Source organism: Palaemon carinicauda, chromosome 15 (genome assembly GCF_036898095.1).
Source record: "Palaemon carinicauda isolate YSFRI2023 chromosome 15, ASM3689809v2, whole genome shotgun sequence".
Taxonomy (NCBI): domain Eukaryota; kingdom Metazoa; phylum Arthropoda; class Malacostraca; order Decapoda; family Palaemonidae; genus Palaemon; species Palaemon carinicauda.
In genome coordinates, this window is record NC_090739.1 from 21,701,101 (window position 1) to 21,726,059 (window position 24,959).

The window sequence follows — 24,959 nt, forward strand, 5'->3', positions numbered from 1 at the left end:
TATGACGCAGAAGCCAAATGTCTTTTTGACGGGAGGGCATCGTCATTAATACGCCCGAAATCTAATCAAACTGGTGTCATTTAGACTACTCAATACTATAATTGCCTCTATTAACTACAAATCACTCATTCGTAGGGCAGTCGCCTTTTTTCGTTGTGTGGGGAACATTTAATTATGATTATGAGTGATTAACTGAATCATTTAGTATTAGATCTTGAATATCAAAGTTGATTAACTATCTTGACCTCAAACTCTAGGTTATGCAATTAGGTAATGGCACCTATTTCCATGTTATTACAATAAAGTCAACCATTAAAAAAAATAACCGGCTCTATCTCTAATTGACAATGAGGTTATTCTTCGTTGATTACTTTAGGTGATATGACAAGCTTATTTTTAAACTTTTCTCAAATTCTCTAGTAATATAAAAATCTCAAATTTAAGTCCAGAAATCGCAATAAAGGTTGGGTGCTAATTTTCAATAATTTGATTTGCCATTTTCCATTGTGTGTGTTCATCCACTAAATACTAAGACTTATTAAGCGAATCAAGTGTTCCGATTCTACAGAACATCACGACATTAAAAATTAAACAAACATTAAACAAAATACCTACAACTTTATCCTAGTGATAAAACGACAACTTGTTATTAATAAAATTTTAGAAAGCTAATTTGATGTCAATACAAGATTGCAGTAACTAGAGCTTCTGCATAACGAGGAGAAGAACAGTCATAAAATTATTGTTAGTCTCTGTACAATCTTTATTCCGACTACAACAAAAACTAAAGAATAAGCTGTATCAAAAGACCGCCAGTCTCAACACACAAACCAATTCTTGGATGAATTCCTTTGTGTCTTGTAACTTCACTGTTGATGTCAGAATATGACTTAATCAAACATGGTAGCCGAAAGAGCCTTCTTGGAATCTTCTCGAGCCAAAAACACTTGCAAGAGAATGCTTTGTTGACGTGTCCATTTTGGGTGGTTTTGTCTCGAGCTCGCAAACGAACAATTGTCAAACCCGGCGACGGAGACTAGGAACATTTATATCCGAGATTTGGTTGGTAATGCTATTTTAAGCGTTGACTGTTGAGGGTTATAAAGGGGTTTAAATACAAACCAAATTGGCAGAATAGCAGGAAAAAGAGATTTAAAAAAAAATTGAAATTCGGAGGTTAGTCTGTAGTTAATCCTGGCAAGATCCTAAGATGCTAGAAAATAAAGTGGGGAGAAAACATAAATACTCAATGGCAGAAACTAGTCTGATTTAGGCTTTTGACAAGAGAAATCAATGTAAGAAAAGAGAGAGAAAACAAGAAAGGAAAATTATAATTTTTATGGAAGTAAAACACAAATGGGAATTATAAACATTAAATATCTTCATTGAAGGAACAAACCAACTTCAAAGAAAACAGGAAGTTGTTAGAAAATTTCTCAGTGAAATAATTATAAGAAAAAAAAAAAACAGTATGATAGAGGATAGTCATTAGATACACAAGCCATTAATAATTAACCTTTTCATAGCAAAGGCATGTGAATGTGGATGAGGATTTAACAATAATAATTATAAAAACCATAAAAAAAATAATTCAATCAGGTAAGGAAAGGATTGTGAAATGGTGCATCAAAATGACATTGTGAGTAAATTTGAACTTCAATTCATAAATTGAAAGAAAATACATTTATTAAGGCATGTCCAAGTTCTAGGCATTGGAGTTGGGATTAAGAATAATAGTGAAAGCAGATGCCTTACCTCAAAAAATCTGAAAATGAATTTGAATCTACAGTATTTCTCTTTCATGAGATCTGATTTTACTGTCATCAATTGACTGAATTTAGTGTAAATTACAATCATACAAGTCTTTCTTTATCCAGGCTTTTTCAAGATGCGCCTGTCTTGAGAAGCAACTGAGGAATCCTGATACAATTATCTGATGGGGTTGTCACTTAACATTACGTTTTAATATCTGACACAGTTAGTAAGGTCTTCCAACGAAGCTAATTTTGTTTTGCATCTCTTCTAAACGGTATTAATGAATTTGCTCTGTTCTCGAACGAAATTTACATCATTTCCACTCTAAAATGTATGTTCTTATTAATCCTTGAATTAAATTATACTGGAAATTAATATACTTTACATGATGAAACCATAGAGATACGAAGAGACAAACATCCAAAATTAGCCCCAAGAATGACAAGAACACTGAATCGCCAAAAAGTGTTGTAAACTAGTGATACTAATTCTAAAAGCTTCAACTGTGGTTAATATATAAGTATATTGAAGATTGATATATACCAGGATCCTAAGAGCCTCCAATGCCTAGAGTCTGAGTGCTGGAGGGTCAGATAAATAAATATTGTACAAAAAGGTATACAGTATATATTATTCATATATCACAACATGTCAATAAATGCGGATATATCAAGTCGTCCTAAATTGAGAATTCAGGAAATCACATCACTTATAAATAACATCACCCTAAAATACCCGACTTTAACTTGGTGGTGTGTCTGATAAACCACGAATTAAAATACCCAATATATAATAACTTTTCTTTCAAGTAAATGAATTTGAATGCAAGATTAGATAATTGAATTCTGAAGCTTCAATCTCTGTGGTGTTTGCCACAAAAACAGACCCACCATCAAGTGTCAGCATCAATATCTCCTTAACATTTTTTATCCTTAGCACGTCAGATTTCCTCTTCCGGTGGTATAACTACCTGTGTCATTCACTGCTATTTCCAATAACTCTACATTTACTCTGGTTATATCATTGGCAGCTGAGTCTTACTTAAGGGCATCTAATGGAAAAATTATAGCTGTTTTAGTAGCCAACTAGGACTAACATACTATGCCTACTAAATTATTGCAACTAATAATATCAAATATGTATATGTACTAGATTCCACTAGTTCAGTAAAATATTAGCAACATAGAGACAAGTCTCTTATGATATAAAAAATAATTACTGATCTCACCATTATCTCTTGATACAAGATTAAAAGGTTATCAAACATAAATGATGATTAATACATTTTTTTTTTTGAAAAATCACATAGACTAAGATATTAAGAAAAATGGGACGCTGTAATTCCAAAGTTTTGTTATTTCATAAAACTACTATTTGAAAAAAAAAGCTCATTAATGTCGTTAGGACAAAATATTCTCATGCTAAGAAAGAATTTTAATGGTTGAAAACCGTCATAATCAAAGTTAAAAAAACAATTAAGAAAAGCCATTATTTCAAATGACATAAATATGGTCATCTTGAATTAATTATATTGATAAATAAATGATAAAAATAACATGTGGTGTTCAATACAATGAAAAGTGCGAATAGAATATACATAATGAACAAGGAATTCTTCCATCATTTAAGTTAATAATGAAATGAAAATAAACCATGCAGCAAATTGTAATTCGAATAAGATTAGCACCAATGCACGTTGATTAAAACCACTGTTCCGTTAATTAGTAGTATTAGTTACAGTGAGCAGATTAAAGACTCATTGTACTGTGAAAAAATATAAAATGCAAAATAAATGAAAAAAAAAGTAGACAGATCCAGAAGGTTTGAGAAACTGGAATTTATCATGCAAGTCGAGAGGAAGACTCTGGGTTATGTATTCTCTTCTTTGGCTTCCACGGTGACAACAGCCCTGCCTGCATTTCCCGGTCTCCGTCCTGCTGCGCTGTCACTATAAGGGTATGGTGAGAGATAAGGAAGCCTTTATCTCTTCAAAAGAGACTTCTTAATCTTTTCCCTCGCTACAGGTATCTCGCGCTCAAAATCTCACTCTTTCTCACTTCCATTCCATTTTTGTCTCTACAACACATTTGTTTTTTTTTTATTGGAAGGTAAGTAAAAGGGTGACTTACCTGCGTGCATGCGCTTCTGGTGCGACCGGAGATGCTGAGGTTGACAGAACTTCTTCCCGCAGTAATCGCAGAGGGGGAAGACCCGGGCGGGATTCCGGCCGCAGGAGTAGGTCACGTGCATGTCCAGTGAATGCAGGCGCAGGAAGAACTGCTCATCATGTAACCACATACACACGCCACGCACGCATAAACACAGACGCAAAAATCAGGCACGCAAATTTGCAGTACCAACAAGCGCGCGTACACAGGCACACACCATCCATTCGAATCAAGCACGCGTATGAAAGAGAAAAAGAGAGACCACAATAAGGATGAGAATGATGGTCTGGTTAGGGAGAGGCAGAGGGTCTTTGGAGGTCTAACTTCAAGGAGGAGATAAAGTTATTGAGGTTCTGTAACAATGAACAAAAAAGTGTTGGGCAAAGTAATGAGCACTAAAGTAACATGCGACTGCCACTTATAAAGGCGACTGTCATTAATATAAATATATAAAAAAAGTTGGACTTTTCCTTGACCTCCTTAGACACGCCGCCACTCGATGCCCAGACGCTCTCGCTAGACTTGAGTCTCTCAGTTGGCCGGTGGAACCAGGCTGGGGGGAGGGGGTGGATGCCAAATCTCTAAAATTAAAGGACTTGTCATGAAAGAGTTAACATAGTTATGACTGGTAACAAAATGGTGGGGAGAATTGTCCGAAGCCCATCCTCCCAACTTGGCTAACGGCCCTTACCATTAGATCGGGTCTCCTGGGGCAGTTGACGCTGCAGTATAACTTGGTACAGCAAAAAGAGTTATGAAAAGATATATTGATAAACAGATATACATAGATACGTAAAAAAAAGAATAAATAAAGATCCCACCTTCCCGCCATCATCGAAATTGCAATAGTGATAAACTTGACCTCATCATCATTCTCCTAAGGATCTGACTCTGCCCTACATAGTGTGCTGTACCACCACCACCATCATCATCACCATCTTCCCCTTCCTTTCTCTCATCATCACCATCATCATGTCTGATTCTCGGACACTCACCACTGTGCATTCGCTTGATGTGCACCTTCAGTTTCTGAGGCTGACAGAACTTTCGGCCACAAAAGTCGCAGAGAGGCCGCGTGCGCTGGGGGTTGGCGGCGCAGCCGTAGGTGCGGTGCATGTCCAGGTAGTTGAGGCGAAGGAAGAACTGCAACGCCACAAGCACCACGTCTACTACAGCCGCCCATATGACACACACCAGGGAAGGGAGCCCCGAGCGTGCCAGCTGATCTGGCTCGACGGAATAGTAGAAGCCGTTCGGGCCAGATGGCTAACACGCTGTGGTCTCCCAGCTGCTGCTGAGCTGCAACACCGCACCCCCAGGAACTGTGCTGCTGCCCACCAATACTACCATCATCATCAACATCGTCACCACCAACACTACTACCGTCACCAACACCAACACCAACACCACCACCACCACTGCTGGATCACCCATATATATATACATCATATATATATATATATATATATATATATATATATATATATATATATATATATATATATACATTGAGTTCCGCGGAGGCAAACAAGGTCAATCTTTGAAGTTTTGGTTTCTAAATTAAACAAAAAGTACACAAAGTGTCATGGGTCACTGTATGAAGGGATGACTGACTGAGGTGGGGAATGATTAATGTGTCTCTAATTCTGAATGAATCCTGTACAAAGCTTATACACCTCCGACTGACTTGAATGAACATAGTAAGGGCACCGTGATTTTTATTTTGAAAATACTGAACGCTTATGACATACAAAGTTACTGTTATTGTTTTGGCTCTGAGTGAATCTGTCTCGGCGTGTTTGTGAGTACATGGGAATCAAGGTGTGGATCCTAGTTAGGGCGTAGGTGCTGGCGTGTGTGTTTGTGTTAGTGAGTGAGTGAGTGCGCGTGCGTGCGTGTGTCAGTGAGAGTGCATCAGCCATAAGTCTGCCGAATTGTGTGAAACATCTTTTTTAACTGTGGTGCAGCACAGCTCCTCGCTAAGGGTGTGCGGCGTCCAACCACCAAAAACTGGACTCCACTGCATATATAGGGTTGTTTTTGCCTTAACAAATCTCTATTAGGATATGATTGATCTTCTATCATTCTTGCTTTGAATACTATATATAAGTCTCTCAAAGAGCTGATCGCACTTTTGTATAGAAAAGAAAACTGATTAAGTCCTGAATTGCTTTGAGTAAGTCAAACTACTGAATTCATTAACATGTCTAAAGTTGGCAGTATGAATCAAAACTAATCATAATTGTGTAAATGCAAAGTACATTTGTAAATAAAGGTTTAATAATAAGAACCCGTACTTTAGAGCAATTGAAGAAACACACCGAGGCAAAAAAGATATATATATATAAAAATAACAGATAAAATGCACGGGCCAATGTAATCATAATTAGCACCAAAATGCAGATAGACAGGATAATAAAAGAAGTAAAGTCGAATAATAATAATGATAATAATGATGATAATAATAATAATAATGATGGTAATAATAATAATAATGATAATATAAAAAGACAAAAAACTGATACACAAGATGTACCAGAAATAGTAAATATAAAATGTATATAAACTTTGTATAAGAAAATTTAAAATCGGGTGCAAAGAATGAACGTCTGACTGTGCGAGATGGAAAAAAGTCAAAAAATATTATGGAAAGGTGCATAACTTGGATTTTAACGTGCAAAAAGATGAAATAACAAGGAAATAAGATATTAACAGGGGGTGTACTGGTTGGATTTACCGGTACGTACTGGCGTATATATAGAAATATATATATATAAATGGATATGAGACATCGTCTGACCAATCGCTTATCTATTCTGAACAAGTGTTCTCTGGTATCTAGCAACTGCCTAAGCTATAAAGGTAGTGTCATTTCCTCTCTAAAAGCCTTCTCTTTCAGTCTTTCTGTCTCTGAATCTATTTGGTGGTCTAATCGAACCCGTTAAATCTAACAAGAGCTATCTACACCTAGTTCATGAAAAGAAAAAGGCAAATGAAACTAATGTAATCACTATGACTTCGATACATTATGCGAATCTAAATTGTCCCTTCTAGCAGCCGTTCTCTATGCGGGTGACAACCAGTTACTCGCTTAACGGCCAAGCACCCCTTTTCAACACTTGCCATTTTAACAATCCCGAATTCACAGGTGCTAAAATGGTCGCACATGACTAAGAGGTGCTGGCCGGGCGAGTGGCTTGTCCCCTAAAAAGCCTCTAGAAACTGTCAGCGCTACCACCAAGGGAATGAATGAATAAGGGGCTTATCAACAATTACATCTGGCGTGACAAAGAATGTCACCACTCCATCACTTTCAATTCACCTGTCCCCTGGGTGGGGCGCAGGTGAAAGGGGTGAAGGCACAAGGCATTAAATACTTGTCATGCCGGATAACTGTGAACAAACCCTTCAGTCACAGTGGACTCGTTATCTTACGGTGTCCTGGGAATATCATCATGATCACCACGCCTCTCTGAGTCTGCATTCACTCGGGGGATTTTTTTTTTTATGTTTTCTTTCCAGTATTCTGCGTCAAAAGCCACTATTTTTTTTTTTTACAGGACAAAAATAATTTTGGTGGAGAGAGGAACAATGAGGACTATGGTTTTCACAGTGACTTTCAGAGGTGGGCTAAACAATTTTACCAAACAGAAAAAAAAAAATATATATAAATTTGACAAAATAGTGAAGTGTTACAACAAAAGTGTTTGAATGTTTGCATCAATTGAACCCCTCATAGTCCCTCCAGCTCTCCATTTAGTTTTTAAATTGAACTTGGTCACCAGAAGTCAGCATTCGATGGAATTAAGCGTCCACTAGAGGCAGCAGACGTACATCCCACGATTACTCTAATGATGACAAATAAGACATTTCTCTCATGAAGGCTAAAAGATCCTTTCTTGGTATCATTAGATCCACCCAGTCGTTTTTCCATCTTCTTCTCCACCTGCTGTTCTCGGCAGCTCTTACTCAAAGGCCCCAGGATGACCTTAATCTAGCGCAGCGTCTAAGCTAAAGCAACGACACCAATAACATTCATTTCTAACCGAACTCAGGAGCTCGAAATTGGGGCACAGCCGGGTTGCTACAGTCACTATACCAGTCCACGGTCCACAACCCAGGTCCTACAGTTACCAGTCCACGACCTCTTTTCACAGGCTAGCCATATTCATTGTTTTTATGAATGAACATTTCCTTCATTACATTTCCTAATGATCTTCATATGGAATAAATTACGTTAACATCATTACTATATTTTCACAAGAATAAAACTTAAAGAATGAAGCATTTGTTTTTTAATGGTTTACTGTATTTCTACTCGACTTCGAGAACAGGCCAACATAATGTCATCAAGCAATCTCATTGTCTTCTTGAACGATTGAAAATTCTCATCATAATACAACAAACAGGGAGATGCTGGCCGACTGAGCACTAAATTACGGCTAGAGATACAATTTTCATTCGACAAATCATTCGGATTACAATAATATAATTCTTAATTAAGTTTGCCATTTTCTAATTACCAAGGTAAAGTGAAAAGCTAAAGACTGAATGACGGTTCAGAGAACGATTTTTTTTTACTATTCTTTTTCTTAAATGTCCCTGTCAGTCATCTAAATTAATGGCATGAATTTTAATTTATTTTTTATCTAAATTAATGCAGTGCAGGATTAGAATCTGATCTCTCAATTCTGTCAGGAAATACAGTTTACTTTGGTTATGAAATTAAATATTAGTCACGGTCATGTACAATGGCCTATGATGTTACAATACCGAGTAATGAATTGCAATAACCGTATTATTTTCCCATGATTTCTTAATTACTAATTCAGTCCTTCGTTAATCCCTCTGAACGAATTGCTTGTAGAAAAACTTTCTAGTTTTAGTTGGTCGTTTTATTAAAACAAAGAATTAAATAATTTTTTCATTAATTTAGCGTAATTATTTATAAATTCAACGTAAAAGGATTAGCGAGAATTCTCTTTAAAATTTCATGTTAAGGAAAAAAAAATACTAATACTAAATAACCATCAGAACCATCAATTTAGAAAACAATCAGATATTCTATTTCAAGATATAATTGATTAAATACATTTGAGATGACCTTTTACATGAATATTTAAGGGGAGTAAGCTTACTGTTACAGAAATAAAATGAAATCCCCAATTAATGTTCTTTTTTTTCAAACAAAGCACGAACTTTTACGAGAGAGAGAGAGAGAGAGAGAGAGAGAGAGAGAGAGAGAGAGAGAGAGAGAGAGAGAGAGAGAGAGAGAGAGAGAACTTCACATTGCTGCATTTTCATCGCAAATAACTGTGGACACTAAACGATGTCTTTGATATAAGACAGCAATAGTGACGTCTGGCTGTGCCCCAACCTAGAACATCATTCGATGGATGTCTCTGTGTGTGGCCTGCGGCTTGATAATTTCATCTTAATTCATGGGCTACACTGCTGAGATGACATGGTGTGTATTATAATCATTGATTAGGATATACATTTACGTATATATCAAGGCTTAATCATTGTGAATCGTTAGCAAATTGAATGGAGAGGCCCCCGCATGGACCCTGGTGGAGCCTGGAGGACCTCGCCCGTGGTCCTGGACTGAGCCTAAACACGGAGTTTCTGTGAGAGCAGCGTGCGTGCAACCGGGACTGGTCTCGGTCGCTCCTAACACTCTACCTTGCACGTGGAAGAGCCACTGCCCAGAGTGACGTGGGCAGCAGCCTAAGCAAGGAGAAGGACCAGGAAAAGGAATGATCAGGAGGAGGAACAGGAACAAGGTTATATATATAAATGTAGACGATTATACTGTATATATATGTATATATATACACATGCAGATGCAGTGCTTTGGGGGGGAACTCACAGAGATCCTTTTCATTTTCACATTCCCTTCCCTCACATCCAACCCTCCCAAGTCCCTTATGCCTTTCAAAATATATCCTTCTTTAAAACCCTATAAACGCTATCCCTCCCTCCCTCCCATACTGTCCCCCAATAAAGGAAAAGAAAACAATTAATGAGAGAGGTATATTAAAAAACAAAATGAGAGAATGCAAAATCGATTTCATATGAATTTAGATTTAATAAATACTTATTTCATTACACTTGGGAAACCTTTTCAGTACCAAAGAACATCCAAAATATGCCACTGAAGAAGCGAAACTATCATAGGGGAAGGGGGGGAGGGGGAGGAGGAGGAGCCTTTGTCAAACGTGAACCTGAAAATGTACATCAACACCAACAATGAAGATTCGAAGTGATCAAGAACAAATTAAATGTTTATGGTAAATATAAAGACCACAATATTGAAAGGGGGGCGGGAGTCACAGTAGATTACTTTCCTCTGGCTAGTCAAGGAGTTATTTTCACAGACTTGCTAAAGAAGATAAAATGGCCTTTGGGAAGAAGAATAGAGGGCTTAATTTCTTTTTATTTTTATCGATGACATATCCTTATTCCTAAATGAAAATATCTCAAAAGTGACAAAATCTTAAAAGTGTAATTTTATATTTGTAATTTTACTAAATAAAAAAATAGAATTTTTTTCTGGCAATGAAAAAGAGAGCAAAGCATAATCTTCCAATGAATTGACCGTAATGAAAAAGATATTATTATTATTATTATTCTTATGGTATATACTGTCAATAGAACTGGATTAAACGTAAGGAAAGAATGAATTGGCATTAAATCTAATCGTCTAAGCTTGGCGGATCCCATAACAATTAATCAGATCCAGCCAAGGACATCACATGGAGGCATTCCCAGAGAGTCATTGAAATCAGTTCGTGCGGTGAAGGACTGGTAATTCCTTTCATGGCTATCATGACTACTTTTTTAAAAAAAATCTTAATAATTCGATCAAAAGGAATTAAGAGCAGTAGAAGAAAAGTAGGATTCATAATAATAATAATATTAATAATAATAATAAGCTTCCGGGGTTCGTCTTCTAAGGATTTTAACTCAAGACCAATAAATAATAAAAATAAGAAAATATATATCTTTCTCTCTCCTTACAAGAAATGTTTTAGACGCTATCTCGATAAAGAAATCAACCAGGATTCCAAAAATTTATTTCATGTCCATGCAAAGCAATTATTATCTCTAAAGAGCCTCCTATTCCTTAAGCAGTTTCATTACTGCGATGTTTAGATAGGAAAAAAAGTCACAGGTTTCATTCTCGATTCAAAAATTAGAAAGACTAGAGGCTTTATGTTCATAGCATATCTAGGTAGAAAAAGTCTTCCTTTTTTCTCTATGTTGCGGCTAAGAAAATCTCACTTAAGAGTTCTATGGTCATTCCTAGAGTACCCGATTCTCTACTAGATCTCGCTCTCTCAGGCCATGAAGAAAAAAAATGAAAGTTATTACAAATTGTTACATTATCATGGGAAATGAAAAAAATATCTGAAATCGAAAGTGCATTACCTAAGGCACATGTTTTTCCCCTTTTTTATATAAAAGCAAATGCTTCTTTGAATATTCTTATGGGGCATTAATCTACTTCACGTTTCCAGTATGAAGTTAGATCCCATCTGGTTGAAAAGTTTATGAAAATGAACTGCTATCTTATGCACAATACATAATGTATCTAAGTAAGGCCAAACGATAATTACGTTTCAATGCCAGAGAATATGACGTAGTAAAAGGCAGAAAAAAAAGATTCAAGTCAAGAGCTTCAGAAAAAAAGAAGATAATTTTTTTCCCTGATCAAGTGAATGAAACTCATAGGATCAGGACGTTTCTATGTTCCTGAGCACAAGTCCAAAATATATCTACAATCTAACGAACATTCTCCATTCTAAGAATCCCACGATACAAGAGACCATTTGATTTCAGTCCAAAAATAAGCTGAGTGCTAAAAAATAACTCACACTTACAAAAAAAAAAAAAAAAAAAAAAAAAAAAAAAATGAAAATCCTGTAAAAATATATATAATCCCTTCATAATGAGACTACAAATCTCAAAAAATGTATAAGAAAATGACTGTCTCTTCCTTCTTTAATATGAACTCCCTCGGATCCGCTGCGAGTTGGGCGTGAGGTGATATATCAAGGGATGGGTGGGAGTGGGTGACGGGCTGGGAAAATATATGGGCGTGCAGTGTCGCCATGCTATCATGCACATACAACTACACAACCGTGCTTCATGCAAGCATCTTACTACATGCTAAATAATAGGAAGCTGATGTTCTCTCTTTAGAATCTTAAATGTCCAGAAAAACAAAATTGCAGTGACAAGAAATTATTCTTTGATATTGTTTAACTATTATATTTTTTTGAAGTGTTAAAAAAGTAATTGATGATATTCAGAATTAAATGACTTTCATTTATAAATTGGAATACAATATTTATGCTGCTACTTTCAAGAAGGTTTTAAATTTTTATGATTTTACTTAGTAGAAAATCAACTTCCGAGAAAAATGTTATCTACTCAAAGAAAGCACAGCATACCTGACTGGGGGAGGAAAAGAAAACGAGAAAAAATTGTCTAGAATTCTTTTGCCTTTTTCTATCTTTTTCAGTTCTCTTGTTGTTTCCCGTTTCTCTTCAAATTTATTTCTGCCCCTCTTATCTAGTTTTTTATCTTCTTATTTAGCAAAGGAAAGTGAAAAATCATATGAAATTCGCTGATACTCACCTATAGAATTTCTTTATCTTTCCTTTAAGATATGTTTACTATTAATTTTTCGTTGTTTTTTGTATAATAATAGATTTTTTTATCCTATAATCTAACTAGGGTACATTTTCTTTTTTTAATTATTATTCAATTAGTGTTAAGGAAATTGAATGAATGGTAATTCCTGCAATACCATCCATTGTTGTGCTGAGAACTTTATGATCAGTGACCCTGTTGTAATTCCGGTTTACTGCACTAGATCTCGTCCCCCTAATAACAAGTCTCCTTGATTTAGATTTAAATGGAACGGCAGTTAAAAGTGATAAATCTGTCCATTCTCTTGAAATAACTTTCTAAGAAATAACCTGTTTCATTTGGCCCAGGCACAAAGTTTATTGACATCAGACATAACATTACTGTTAAATATTCTAAGGCTGTTATTGATGGTTGTATAAATCATAAATATCGAATCCCCTGGGTCCTAGTGACAGTCATTAAATCCTAAATCCACAGGCCACTATTGACAGTTACATAAACCCTGAGACCCCGAGTCCCTATTGACCGTTACTAAATCCTAAACCCTAGGGTCATTTTGAATAGAAAGATATCAATACCATTTTGCTGAAAATCTAGATTAATTCTTTAAATGCTTAAATACTTCTGATAATGTATCATCGGTTGTAAACTGTGGCAATAAAAAATAACAAAGAAACAAATTTTCTATTTCCATCCCAAAACGTTTCATAATGGAGTTTTATCAATATCGAATGAGAAACTTTAAATCACCAAGACTCCCTTGTATGCCATGGCTTAAACTATATACCATGGATCAAACTTGAACTAACGGATCACTTTCATTTACAAGATTCCTTTACTATTGTAAATACGCAATCTAAACACCCGGCAAAAGGCGAATATGATCGTAAAGCCAATAATCTATTTGAAAGTCAGTTCGTCAATGGTCATGGCAACAAACAAATATCCAAATCAAAATTGAATTTTCCCAGTTTCTCTTGTGCTCTTATAATACTGTCAGCGACTCTGTAAGGCATTAGTGTCAATTCTATTAAATCCTAACTTATGTCGATAAAAAATTTCAACCTGTTAAAATTTTCAGGCGTTATATTTTAGGGGATAATTTTCTCAAATCCCCAGGTGACGAGGAGACTTCGTAATAACAAAATACAAAATCTCTAAATAAAAAAATAAATTATAAAAAAATTGTATATAAAAATAAAAAGCCCAATAAACCAGGTATGCTGCCCAAGGTGTAGCAGAAGCACGACTAAATCTCAATGTCAGGCAACTCATGCTTTCAGTCAGGCAGGGTCATGCTTGCTCACAGGCTGGTAGGCACACCTACCTTCTTGCAGTACTGGCACTGGTAGGCCCCTCGTCCCTCATGCTGCTCGGCTGCATGGCGCATGATGTTCTCTTTCCCAAGTACCGCCAGCCCGCACACCTGGGTCAAACGGGAAAAGAATTACAAGAGTCAATAATAACCTTAACGACACCACCAATAACAACAATAACAGCAACAATATTTATAATATTGACAAGCACATAAACAACAACAATAATAACAATGACAAAGATAATAAATAAGATGATAAGTTGTTACTCTGCTTCAAATATTTTATTTTTCCTCGTTTCCTTTCCTCACGGTGCTATTTTTCCTGTTGGAGCCCCTGGGCTTATAGCATCGTGCTTTTCCAAGTAAGGTTGTAGATTAGCAAGTAATAATAATAATAATAATAATAATAATAATAATAATAATAATAATAATAAGAAGAAGAAGAAGAAGAAGAAGAAGAAGAAAAACTTATATCAAAATTCAAATCAGTATCAGAACAATTACAATATGGATTAAAAATTCATGAAAACAATTTTATGTATAAAGTTATTAATAAAAGCTCCCTGAACACTACCAACAATAATATTTGCATTAAATCCTGATCCTGCAAGTAAAGGTAGTGTAAACCAGTTATCATTAGGGTGATATCAAATCTCAATATGATAAATACCCTGAAAAACTACTACCACCTTAAAAAATATATTAAATCTAAAATCTTAATCATACAATAGAACGTGGTTTGAAAATTTTGCGATAAAAATTTAAAAAAACTCCAGAATTTCTAAAAATTATTTGTTTCAAAGATGTAAGTAGACAGACACCGAACATTATGAAGATTACCTAGGAATTCTACAATAAAAGAATATAGCAGTTTAAGTATTTAAAATAAAATATTAAACAAGAAGAATACCTGGGAATTCTACGGTTAAAAGCCTAGCAATTTAAGAATTCAACATAAAATACTAAACATAAAGGATACCTAGGAATTCCATTGTAAGAAAAATCTAGCAGGTAAAGTATTTAAAAAGTTGGAAACAAAGAATACCTAGGAATTATACTGGAAAGAAAAATCTAGCAGTTTAAGTATTTAACAGAAGACATTATGGAAAGAATACCTATGAATTCTAAAGGAAAAAAAAAACCCAAGCAATTTCAGCATTTGAAAATATTAAGCATAGATTACCAAGGAATTCTACAATAAAAACATAAAATATTAAACATATCCACAAGATGAAATGAACGCAATTTAAACAATTTAGTGTTGTCATTAACCTAACATAACCTAAATTAGATTTTAAAGTATAGAAAAACTATATTTGGAAACATATCTTTTTAACTTTTCGAATTAAACTGTCAATACAAGCCTAGTACAGAATATCCATAGAACATTAGAATACTGTAGAGTCCGAAGAATTCAGAACCATAGGACGTTAGAATACTATACAAACAGAGCAATTCAAACGTATTAAAAAGTACAAGAAATTACACAGAATTCCTTGGTAATCTATGCAATAAAAGAATTTCTCCCTACCTGTGAAAGAACGAATAATTATTTTGGAGTTCTACTGGTCTTGAACCACTTTTGAAAACTAGAAAGTCGTCCTTTCTCATGAAAGGTAGGATGAACTTTCTTCAATTAAGAGGCATTTAAGCGCCTTCATAAGACACTCATACACAGATATACACATTATGTGTAACACTTCTTTATTCATAGGTATAAAATAATCTAGAACGTCACTGGAAATCAAACAAATCTGATTTTATAAAATCAGCTCATAATTTTTCACCATGCGGCATCAATAAAAAACAAAGGCATTTGTGATTAACATGTCAATATAACGATGGACTTGATGAAGTGTTGAGCAAAATCCGGTGCATTTTATAGGATATCCGTGATATCATGTTTTTTTTTTTTCATCCATATTTAAGAGAATTCTATGATCTAAAATTTATTTAATAGCTAAAAAAATATTTGGTGCAATCATGATTATATATATATTTTTTTTTCTGATCAGAGATTAATCAAGTCCAGTGGTGTGATTGTTTTTGCAATAATTCCTTATTTATATTTTCATTAAAATTACAATTACACCAGTGTCATAATGATCCCCAGAACTATACATTTTAAAGCTGATTATTTCTAAAACATAAATAAATGCCATCATCATTATCAGCCGTCATTAATCCACTGTAGAACAAAGGCCTCAGCCATTGTCTTTCTATGCCAGTTTATACCAGCAAGTTTTCTTCGTTCAATCTATCGTCTTCTCTTCCTTCCCCTGCTTCGTTTTCAATCTCTAGGGACCATTATGTTATTCTTGACGTCCATCTTTTATTTGTCATTCTCATTATATGTTATTATATATAGCTATCCTTAAATCAGCGGTATCTCCAACAAGAGTAAATATTTACCAAAATACATTTATTCAGAGAAGAATCTACTACAGTCGCTTAGCTAACTTCTATATTGTTATTCCAGTAAAAATATTATTATTACTTATACAGCACTACCTTCTCCTAATAACTGCTGTGAAACTTGTGACAATTACTGCAAATAAAGCTAAGTTATTATATTTATTAAATACATTCTTGTATTTGTTTCATTTCACGGGAAAGAACAATGGACCAATTGCATTTTACATTCTATGACTAAAACACATCCACTATCTAAATACTTAATTTGCGATTTTGAACGCGTTGTTCTGACGTCAGCTAAAAACCGGACTTACGTTAACGTCATCTATCGCCGGCATATCACGACAGGATTCCACCCCCCCCCCCCCCAAAAAAAAAAAACGTAACAAAATCATTGTTCAAAAAATTATCTGTTGAATCATGATTCCACATTTCACTTAATTATGTTACATTCCAAAGACCTGCAGCCTTGCGAAAACTGACGCCATTTGAAATTCTAGTTAGCCTAAAACTATCTGAGTTTACTTTAAATTACTGTACAATTTAACTCATTTGCTACAAAGAATATTATATTATCGTCACGTACAGTCTACAACCTTGTAAATATTTTCATAACCATCGTATCTTTAATAGCAATCCACACCATCTCACCCTGAGCTAAATTAGCATGCCTCTATATTACTGACTGTTCAAAGCCTTTGAATCAATTTATTGAATTCCTTCAGTAAAACCTTATTTTGCATTCAAAAGACCCCTTTCTCTACAGTTCCAAACAGGAAATCTTCGTTGTGGCAGTGCGACGTCTCTAATGCAAGATTGCTTTTTTCTTCATCGCACGACGTTCCAGAAGTAATCATATCTTGAATATATAGATTTATGATGGTTATCCTTTATATTTCAAATTTTACTGTTTATATACATCATATATACACGTACAATATATATATATATATATATATATATATATATATATATATATATATATATATATATATATAGATATATATATATATATATATATATATCTATATATATATATATATATATATATATATATATCTATATATATATATATATATATATATATATATATATATATTTATTTATATGTTTGCGTATATATCTGAAATATTACTTGCATGATAGTGATGCTCTTACCATTAAATAAAATCCTTTAAAAAGTACACATGTTTACTGAAAAGCCTATCAAAACCACTCAGACAAAAGACCCGTCCACTTTTAATATATATTTGTTTTACGAGCAGAGATAAAGAAATTTTTCAGTCTATTAAATAAATTCCAACACCTTTACAAATGAATTACAAAATTGAATTCGAGTAAATGGACCATTTCGTTGCTGTGTTATGGTAATAATTCAAAGTACTTGATAAGAGCTGCATTAAATTAATTTTTTGCATCAACTAAACGGCAAGATTCGTTTACTGTTGGTGAATCTTGGTCCAGTAATAACCGTAAGGACTGTCTACCGTCTAAATAATGTAAATTTGCAAAGGATATTTTAAGTATAAAAAGAAAGATTCTTGTAATGTACCACTGAAGCTTTTGAGAACTGAAAAATTAAACCGATTATGCGTAACAACCAATGTTACACATTCCTCTCGGTCCGTAAACAATAAAACTCCATAGAAATCATAACGAAAAACAATACTGAGAATGAGAGATTTCTTTTTCAAACTTCAGTTTTGTAGAAATCCAGGAAAATTATTACAGGAAAGAGACTAGCAAAAATCAAGGAAGATTCACCGGATGACGCGACAGAATAAAAAATAAAAAATAAAAGACTCTTTATTTGATGTAATATAAAGCATAATATTAAACATGAATTCTCGATTACAAAATAATATGCAAGTATACGAATACAGTATATGTAAATTAATCAGAGTGCAAAGGGGAAAAATGAAAACGACAAGGTATCAGAAATACAAAAGGAGGGGTTATGATGAAATGTTTATCCTGTGTAATTGAAGCTTGAAGGGAAATATTTCTCTTTTCAAAACTATAAACAATGCAAGTAAAGAAACTAAGTGGTGCAAATACTGAGGTGAGAAACACACACACATGTCCACACGCACATTGAAGCATTTAATAGTGTCAAATTTAACTTCAACAGCAATTGCCCTTTGCACGTGACTGGAATTGTTGGGAGAGCAGACTTGCATTTTAGAATAGAAAATGCCGCAATATAACAATCCGCTAATTGCGAGAGACAGCTAATAGCGATGTATGCAATCCATCACCCTATGTGCTTGGGAATCATGAAAAATAGAAAATCATGGTTGGTATTAAATAATTGAAACTAATATGTTTATACACTTTCACATAACACATGTCATTATACAGTTATTCTAAATTCAAAACTTGATAAAAAAAAAAGTTATTTTTATAACAGTTGCCTCTATAAATCAATGAATGATTTACTTAAGCATACAATTAAGGTTTTCAACAAGATTTACATAGTACAAGCTATATCTATCCTTAACTTAATTTTCGTGTATAAGCAAATAATGCTACAAAATGAAATGCCCTGGACTTTCAATTGAATACCCTAATAGTCGTTAGTAAAACAATATTCAGTCATTGTAGGGAACAAAGCACCGATGTACATGCTATGCTACTTCTTTGAGTTGTATATATCACTTACTGCGTTGTGGAAGTTTTTACTACTCAGGGGTTCATCCATGATTCGACGGTTAAAAGATGAATGTAGCAAAGACTATCTTTTTGTTTTTCTGAGGCACCACCCCCTTATAGAGGGGGCTTGATGTTCAAAAATATAATGCATTTCTGAAACATATTATCTGACTGACTTATTTATGTGTTCACCTAAATACCAACGTACTTTACGAAACTCATTATATACATCTCTCTCTCTCTCTCTCTCTCTCTCTCTCTCTCTCTCTCTCTCTCTCTCTCTCTCTCTCTCTCTCTCTCTCTCTCTCTCTCTCTCTCTTAATATTATATATATATATATATATATATATATATATATATATATATATATACATATATATACATATATATATATATATGTATATATATATATATACATATATATATATATGTATATGTATATATATGTATATGTATATATATATATATATACATATATATATACATATATATATATATATATATGTATATATATATACACACATATATATATACACACATATATATATATATATATATGTATATATATATATATATATATATATATATATATATATATATGTGTGTGTGTGTGTATATATATGTGTATACAATATTTTTAAACGTCATAAACTTCAGCCTTCTAATTTCTTTATGCCTATATAATTTTCCCCTAGTACGTAATAAGATCAAAATGACAAAATAAATAGAGTCGTTTTCCAAATTAAAATTAGCGTAGTTACTGTGGTAAACAATCCAAACGGCCTTTATTAGATATGATATAAATATAGTATAAGATATACTGTTTTAATGATGAAAAGCACACAGTATATGAGCAATAATTTTCAACATCAATAAACTAAATAGAACCAAGTACAGTACTTAAAACTACTGCATTTTAACGTTATGAAACTGCATTTCATGACAGAAATGAAGAAATGCACGAATAATATACTCATATATCAATCAAAGACAGAAATATTTAAAATATTCTTATACAAAATGTTCTTTTAAAACTTGTTTTCATCTATTTCTCTTTTTTTGCGGAAATACTGAATTTGTAACAACAGTCGTCATGGTCAGGGTAACCTCTGACATTCAATGAATATGACCGTGTTAATATTTTGTTCATTTTACTAGACTGTAAAAATAAATTTAGTGAAGCGCATGAAATAAAGAGCCTTGCCTTATAATTTGTGAGCATAAAACTGAAATTGCTCAGAAAATATCATAAAGTAAAATTTCATAATAATCTCTTCTTGATTATTTTGGTTTTCAATTACCCCTCAGAGCTAAGCCACTGTAATGAAAGGGAAATACTATGAGTATTTCAATAAATAATTGCAATTAATTGCATTATTAAATAATTTTCTGCAATATTTCTGAGCAGAAATGAGATTTTCGAAGCCCCAAAACAAAATAAAAGGCCCAGGATGCAAATAACTAACATGTAAATGGAAACATGAATTTTCTCAGAATCTATTTGCATAGGAATATTTATTAGAACTGTAAAACATTAAGGTATTAATAGGATTTACTTTTACACAAAAATTGTCCAGAAGCTCTGGGAGAATAAGGCAATCTTTGGTAAAAATATTGTTCAATGTTCTAATCAGTTTCATTACCTTCTCCAAGGAGGCTATATTTTCTACTTGGTTTATTAATTTATTTATCTATTTATTTGTCTATGTCTGTTGATAGGATTACGTCAAAACTACTCAACAGATTTTGACGAAATTTTCATCACATATAGATCTTAGGTCATTGACGACTCCATTAAATTTGGGAGATGATCCGGATGCGGATTTGCAAATTTCACAATTTTAAAAATTACGTCAAAACAGATTTTGACGAAAATTCCACCATCTTCTTAGGCCATGGGCGACTCAATTAACATTTGGAGATGATTTGGTACTGGATCCGGATTTGCAATTTTTAACAATTTTAAAGATTACGTCAAAATAAATTGACACATTGGATTTTCACCAAATTTTAACAATGGATAATTATGCATCAAAAGAAACCATGAAATTTTGGAGGTGATACGGATCAAGATCATGATTCTGGATCAACATTGCACTTTCCATTCTACATAAAATGATGTTGCAATTATATCGGTGCTTTATCTAGATACACGCATATATCCATATATGTATTTTAAATAGCTCGATGTCCATCAGATTGCTTGTATGCATATATATTTGTGTTTTTATACAGTATGTAAATATATACAGCCTAATATGCATATATCAATAAATGTATACACATACATGTATGTGTCAACAATGGTGTGCGTGTCCGTATGCTGTAAAAGGCGAATGAATAAAAAAGTGGATTCACACTAATTACATTATATAACTTGATTAACAATGGTTGAAATCATCAATAGAAATATTGCTAATATATTCTGAAAATCTCAGATTTAGGAACTTTGATTTTCATCATACAATTTCTATTTCAATTAGGCATAAATATGACCAATTTAGAAGCCAGAAATAAAGTTTGGTAGAAAGAATTAAACACAAAATAAATTAACTTGCACTTTATCTTATGAATCAAATAGCATTTTGGGGGGTTCTCTTGAACATATATATATATATATATATATATATATATATATATATATCATCATCATCATCATCATCATATCCTCCTATGCCTATTGACGCGCGCACGCACGTACACACATATACGTAAGAAACACTAGTTATGCGGTCATCAATATTACGACGAGAATAATTTCATTAGTAGTTATATCGGGCTTATATTTCGGAATCGTAAAATAATTCAAACAATACTAAATATCTTGAATTACAACTGCTTTCAGGGCTTTGAGATAATTTAAAACAAATATCAAGCAAAGTTAATCCAAGGTTCTATATAGATTATATAGACTTAAATATAAGCATAATACTCTATAATAAGAGTAGAACACTTTTACGTTAACGACTTAAATATAAGCATAATACTCTACAATAAGAGTAGAACACTTTTACGTTAACGACTTAAATATAAGCATAATACTCTACAATAAGAGTAGAACACTTTTACGTTAACGACTTAAATATAAGCATAATACTCTACAATAAGAGTAGAACACTTTTACGTTAACGACTTAAATATAAGCATAATACTCTACAATAAGAGTAGAACACTTTTACGTTAACGACTTAAATATAAGCATAATACTCTACAATAAGAGTAGAACACTCTTACTTTAACGATCTACCGTTAAAATGTATTCAAAGGCAAAACAACCGTCTAAGCAAACAAAAACAAAATCTTCTCTTTGAGCGTAACAGAACCTCCCGGTGGTAATATCCGTAATGAGAACTAGATGCAGGTAATTAATTGAATATTTTCATCGGGCAGATTTTCCTAATCAACAAAGTAACCCTAATTCAAAACCAATAACCCGTTCATTCAAAGAGATGCGACGGTGCACTCCCTCCTTTATTTTTCAACATTTTTTCGTAAATGCCCCATGTATAATTAATTAGGTATTTTAATGAATAAATTTACTTTATGATAAATAACTAAGATCACATGCAAAGTATGGCGATAAGGACGTATAAAGTTATGGATTTATTTTCTCCTTTAATACTCTAAAACAATAACTTTCGAATATCAATTACGGTTTATTATGAAAATATAATTAGGTTAAGCTCTTCAAATATGTATAGAACCTCGGTTAGACCAACTAGCATAAAGAAATGAAAGACATTACGCCTCCACACATACGCATCATACTAAAAGTGTGTGGGTGTACTTTCGATGAAAAAACAGGATGGACAAATTCGTTTTACGGTAGATTTTGATAACATTTTCCCCCACAGTCGTTTTAAACAGATAAAAATAACCGAAACCTTCATTTATTCGCTATTCATCATGCCAAGAACGAAAGTGCAATATTAATGGCATTCGGGATTATAGCACTCTATTGCAATAGATCTATCTCAGGTGCGCCTGATTATTAATATATGAAACGACGTCGAGCGAACAAGTTAGAACGCGTCCACTGCAATACCAGATACGATATGAACTGGCGATGGACAGAGTAATCTCCTATTGATCCAAATCACTTTGCCTGGATCTCATTTGCGTTTTCAATGAGTGTCTACTTGATCCTATCACTATCGTGTATGGCTCAGCAATTGCATTTATAATTGTGGACATTTCATCAACGATACTGGTGAGACTATGCTGTTTAGTTTCACACATTTTTGGCCTATTTTCACTGACGTCCGGAAAATAACTGCTGACTTGGTGTTAATAGTATTTTACAGATTCTATGTTCGCTTTCAAAATTAATATAATATTCCTTTCGTTGAATTGTAATATTCTAAACAAGTAATATAATACAGTGCATGGAATGGCAAAAAAAAAAAAAAATATTTTCCTTCATAATAAACAACTAATTTTCCTGTGAGTTCTCGTGGAAAATTGGGAAAATATCAAATAAAGTCGCATAGGTAACTGAGCAAAACTAACCCAGAAAATTAGATTTAAACAATGACCTCCGTGGAGATCTCTGCAACTATCTAAATTCCTTATGGTTTAAATTGCATGCATTTTTTATACCCGAGAACTGCTTTACGAGTAAAAAATGAAAACCAAATAAGAAATCTAATAGGTTTTCATAAAATCTACGCAATATAAAACTCGTAAATATAAACCATTATCACAAGAAGTTTTACTGCAAATTTCACATTATAGAGGATTAAACTTGAAAAATGATCAACAAAGTATAAAAGCACAATCACTGAAGTTTTTCTTCATAGCAACCAATATATGTTCTTTTAAATTCAATAAGATTTTCTCGAGTCCTGAAAGTCTTACTAGACATGTTTAATAAAACGGTTTAATCATGTTATGTGAAACGATTTTTCCGATCTAAACTTTGTTGATGAAGTAAACACTCGACTATTCAAAAATAGATAATCTCCGTTTGAAATTGAAAAAAAGGCCCCGTGACTTGAAATTTTTTAAACTAGCCTTAACTTCTAAAAGTGGAAGAAAAAAATTACGATTTCAAAATAATATATATGGAATTAACATCAACATAACATTCTAGATTTCAGAAAAGAAGATGAGACCTTTTATACATTCAAAATATTCAACTATTATCTGTTTATATATAAATCCCTTTTGTCAAAATAAAAATGTATTACAAAGAATCTTATATTTTCTTAAACTTGTCATAAAGAAAAAGACTTCTAGTTTCATGAGAACATGAAAATGCCAGTTAAGCCAGGAAAATTACCAGAGCTAATCATAAGACAATTATTAATTAATTTTACATAAAAGTGTAGGTACCTTACTACTGCTGAACATAAGTTCTAAAACTTCTCGAAAAATTTCATAATACAGGGTAGAATAAATTCTTACATATTACCTTCAGTTCCAAAGATGGTGAAATTTACCCAAATTATAGATAGAATACTCTAAGTTTAAAATATTTCAGAATATCCCATCAATATGACAACTTAATAAAATGAAATTATATACTTTTGTAACCTTGTTAGAAAAGAATACAGTAAGTTAAATATTTGGTGAAGAAACCGTAGACTTGTTTGACGCTACTGAAAAAAACAAATTATTATCTGCATGGTCCTCATAGAAACATTCATATGCACGAGTGCTTTAGAAAACTTACCACAATATAGGCAGCCATGTGATTTTGCCAAATGACTAGAACAGAGAGGTTTTTATAAGAGAATAGAGAATATACCTTAATTACTTATTCAATTACAGTTAACTTACCATAGAACGGTGTATCAGAAAATCTTATTCATCTTTAACCTTTGTATAACGGAGGATTTACGCAATAATCTCACACGTACCTTACGCTGGATTATGCAAGTGTGCCAGCGAATATTGCTCTTGTAACCTTACCATAACAAAGGAAGTCACAGACTGTTCTTACCAGACTCTGAAAAAGATCTTACCATACCATAGTGTGCGACAATACT

At 33.2% G+C, this 24,959-nt stretch overlaps 1 protein-coding gene across 4 annotated transcripts in view; it reads right to left on the bottom strand.

Moving 5' to 3' along the window:
* Positions 1-24,959, bottom strand: part of LOC137654511 (uncharacterized) — a 487,620-nt gene that overhangs the window by 20,633 nt on the left and 442,028 nt on the right. For 2 of the 4 annotated variants that reach the window (XM_068388201.1, XM_068388199.1), the window contains 2 exons: positions 13,912-14,010; positions 3,885-4,032 (listed from right to left, as the gene is read on the bottom strand). In XM_068388201.1, the coding sequence (XP_068244302.1) occupies positions 3,885-4,032; positions 13,912-14,010 (247 nt within the window). Of the gene's footprint in view, positions 1-3,884; positions 4,033-4,918; positions 5,067-13,911; positions 14,011-24,959 lie in introns of all 4 variants that reach the window. The other 2 variants (XM_068388200.1, XM_068388198.1) reach the window with 1 other exon arrangement.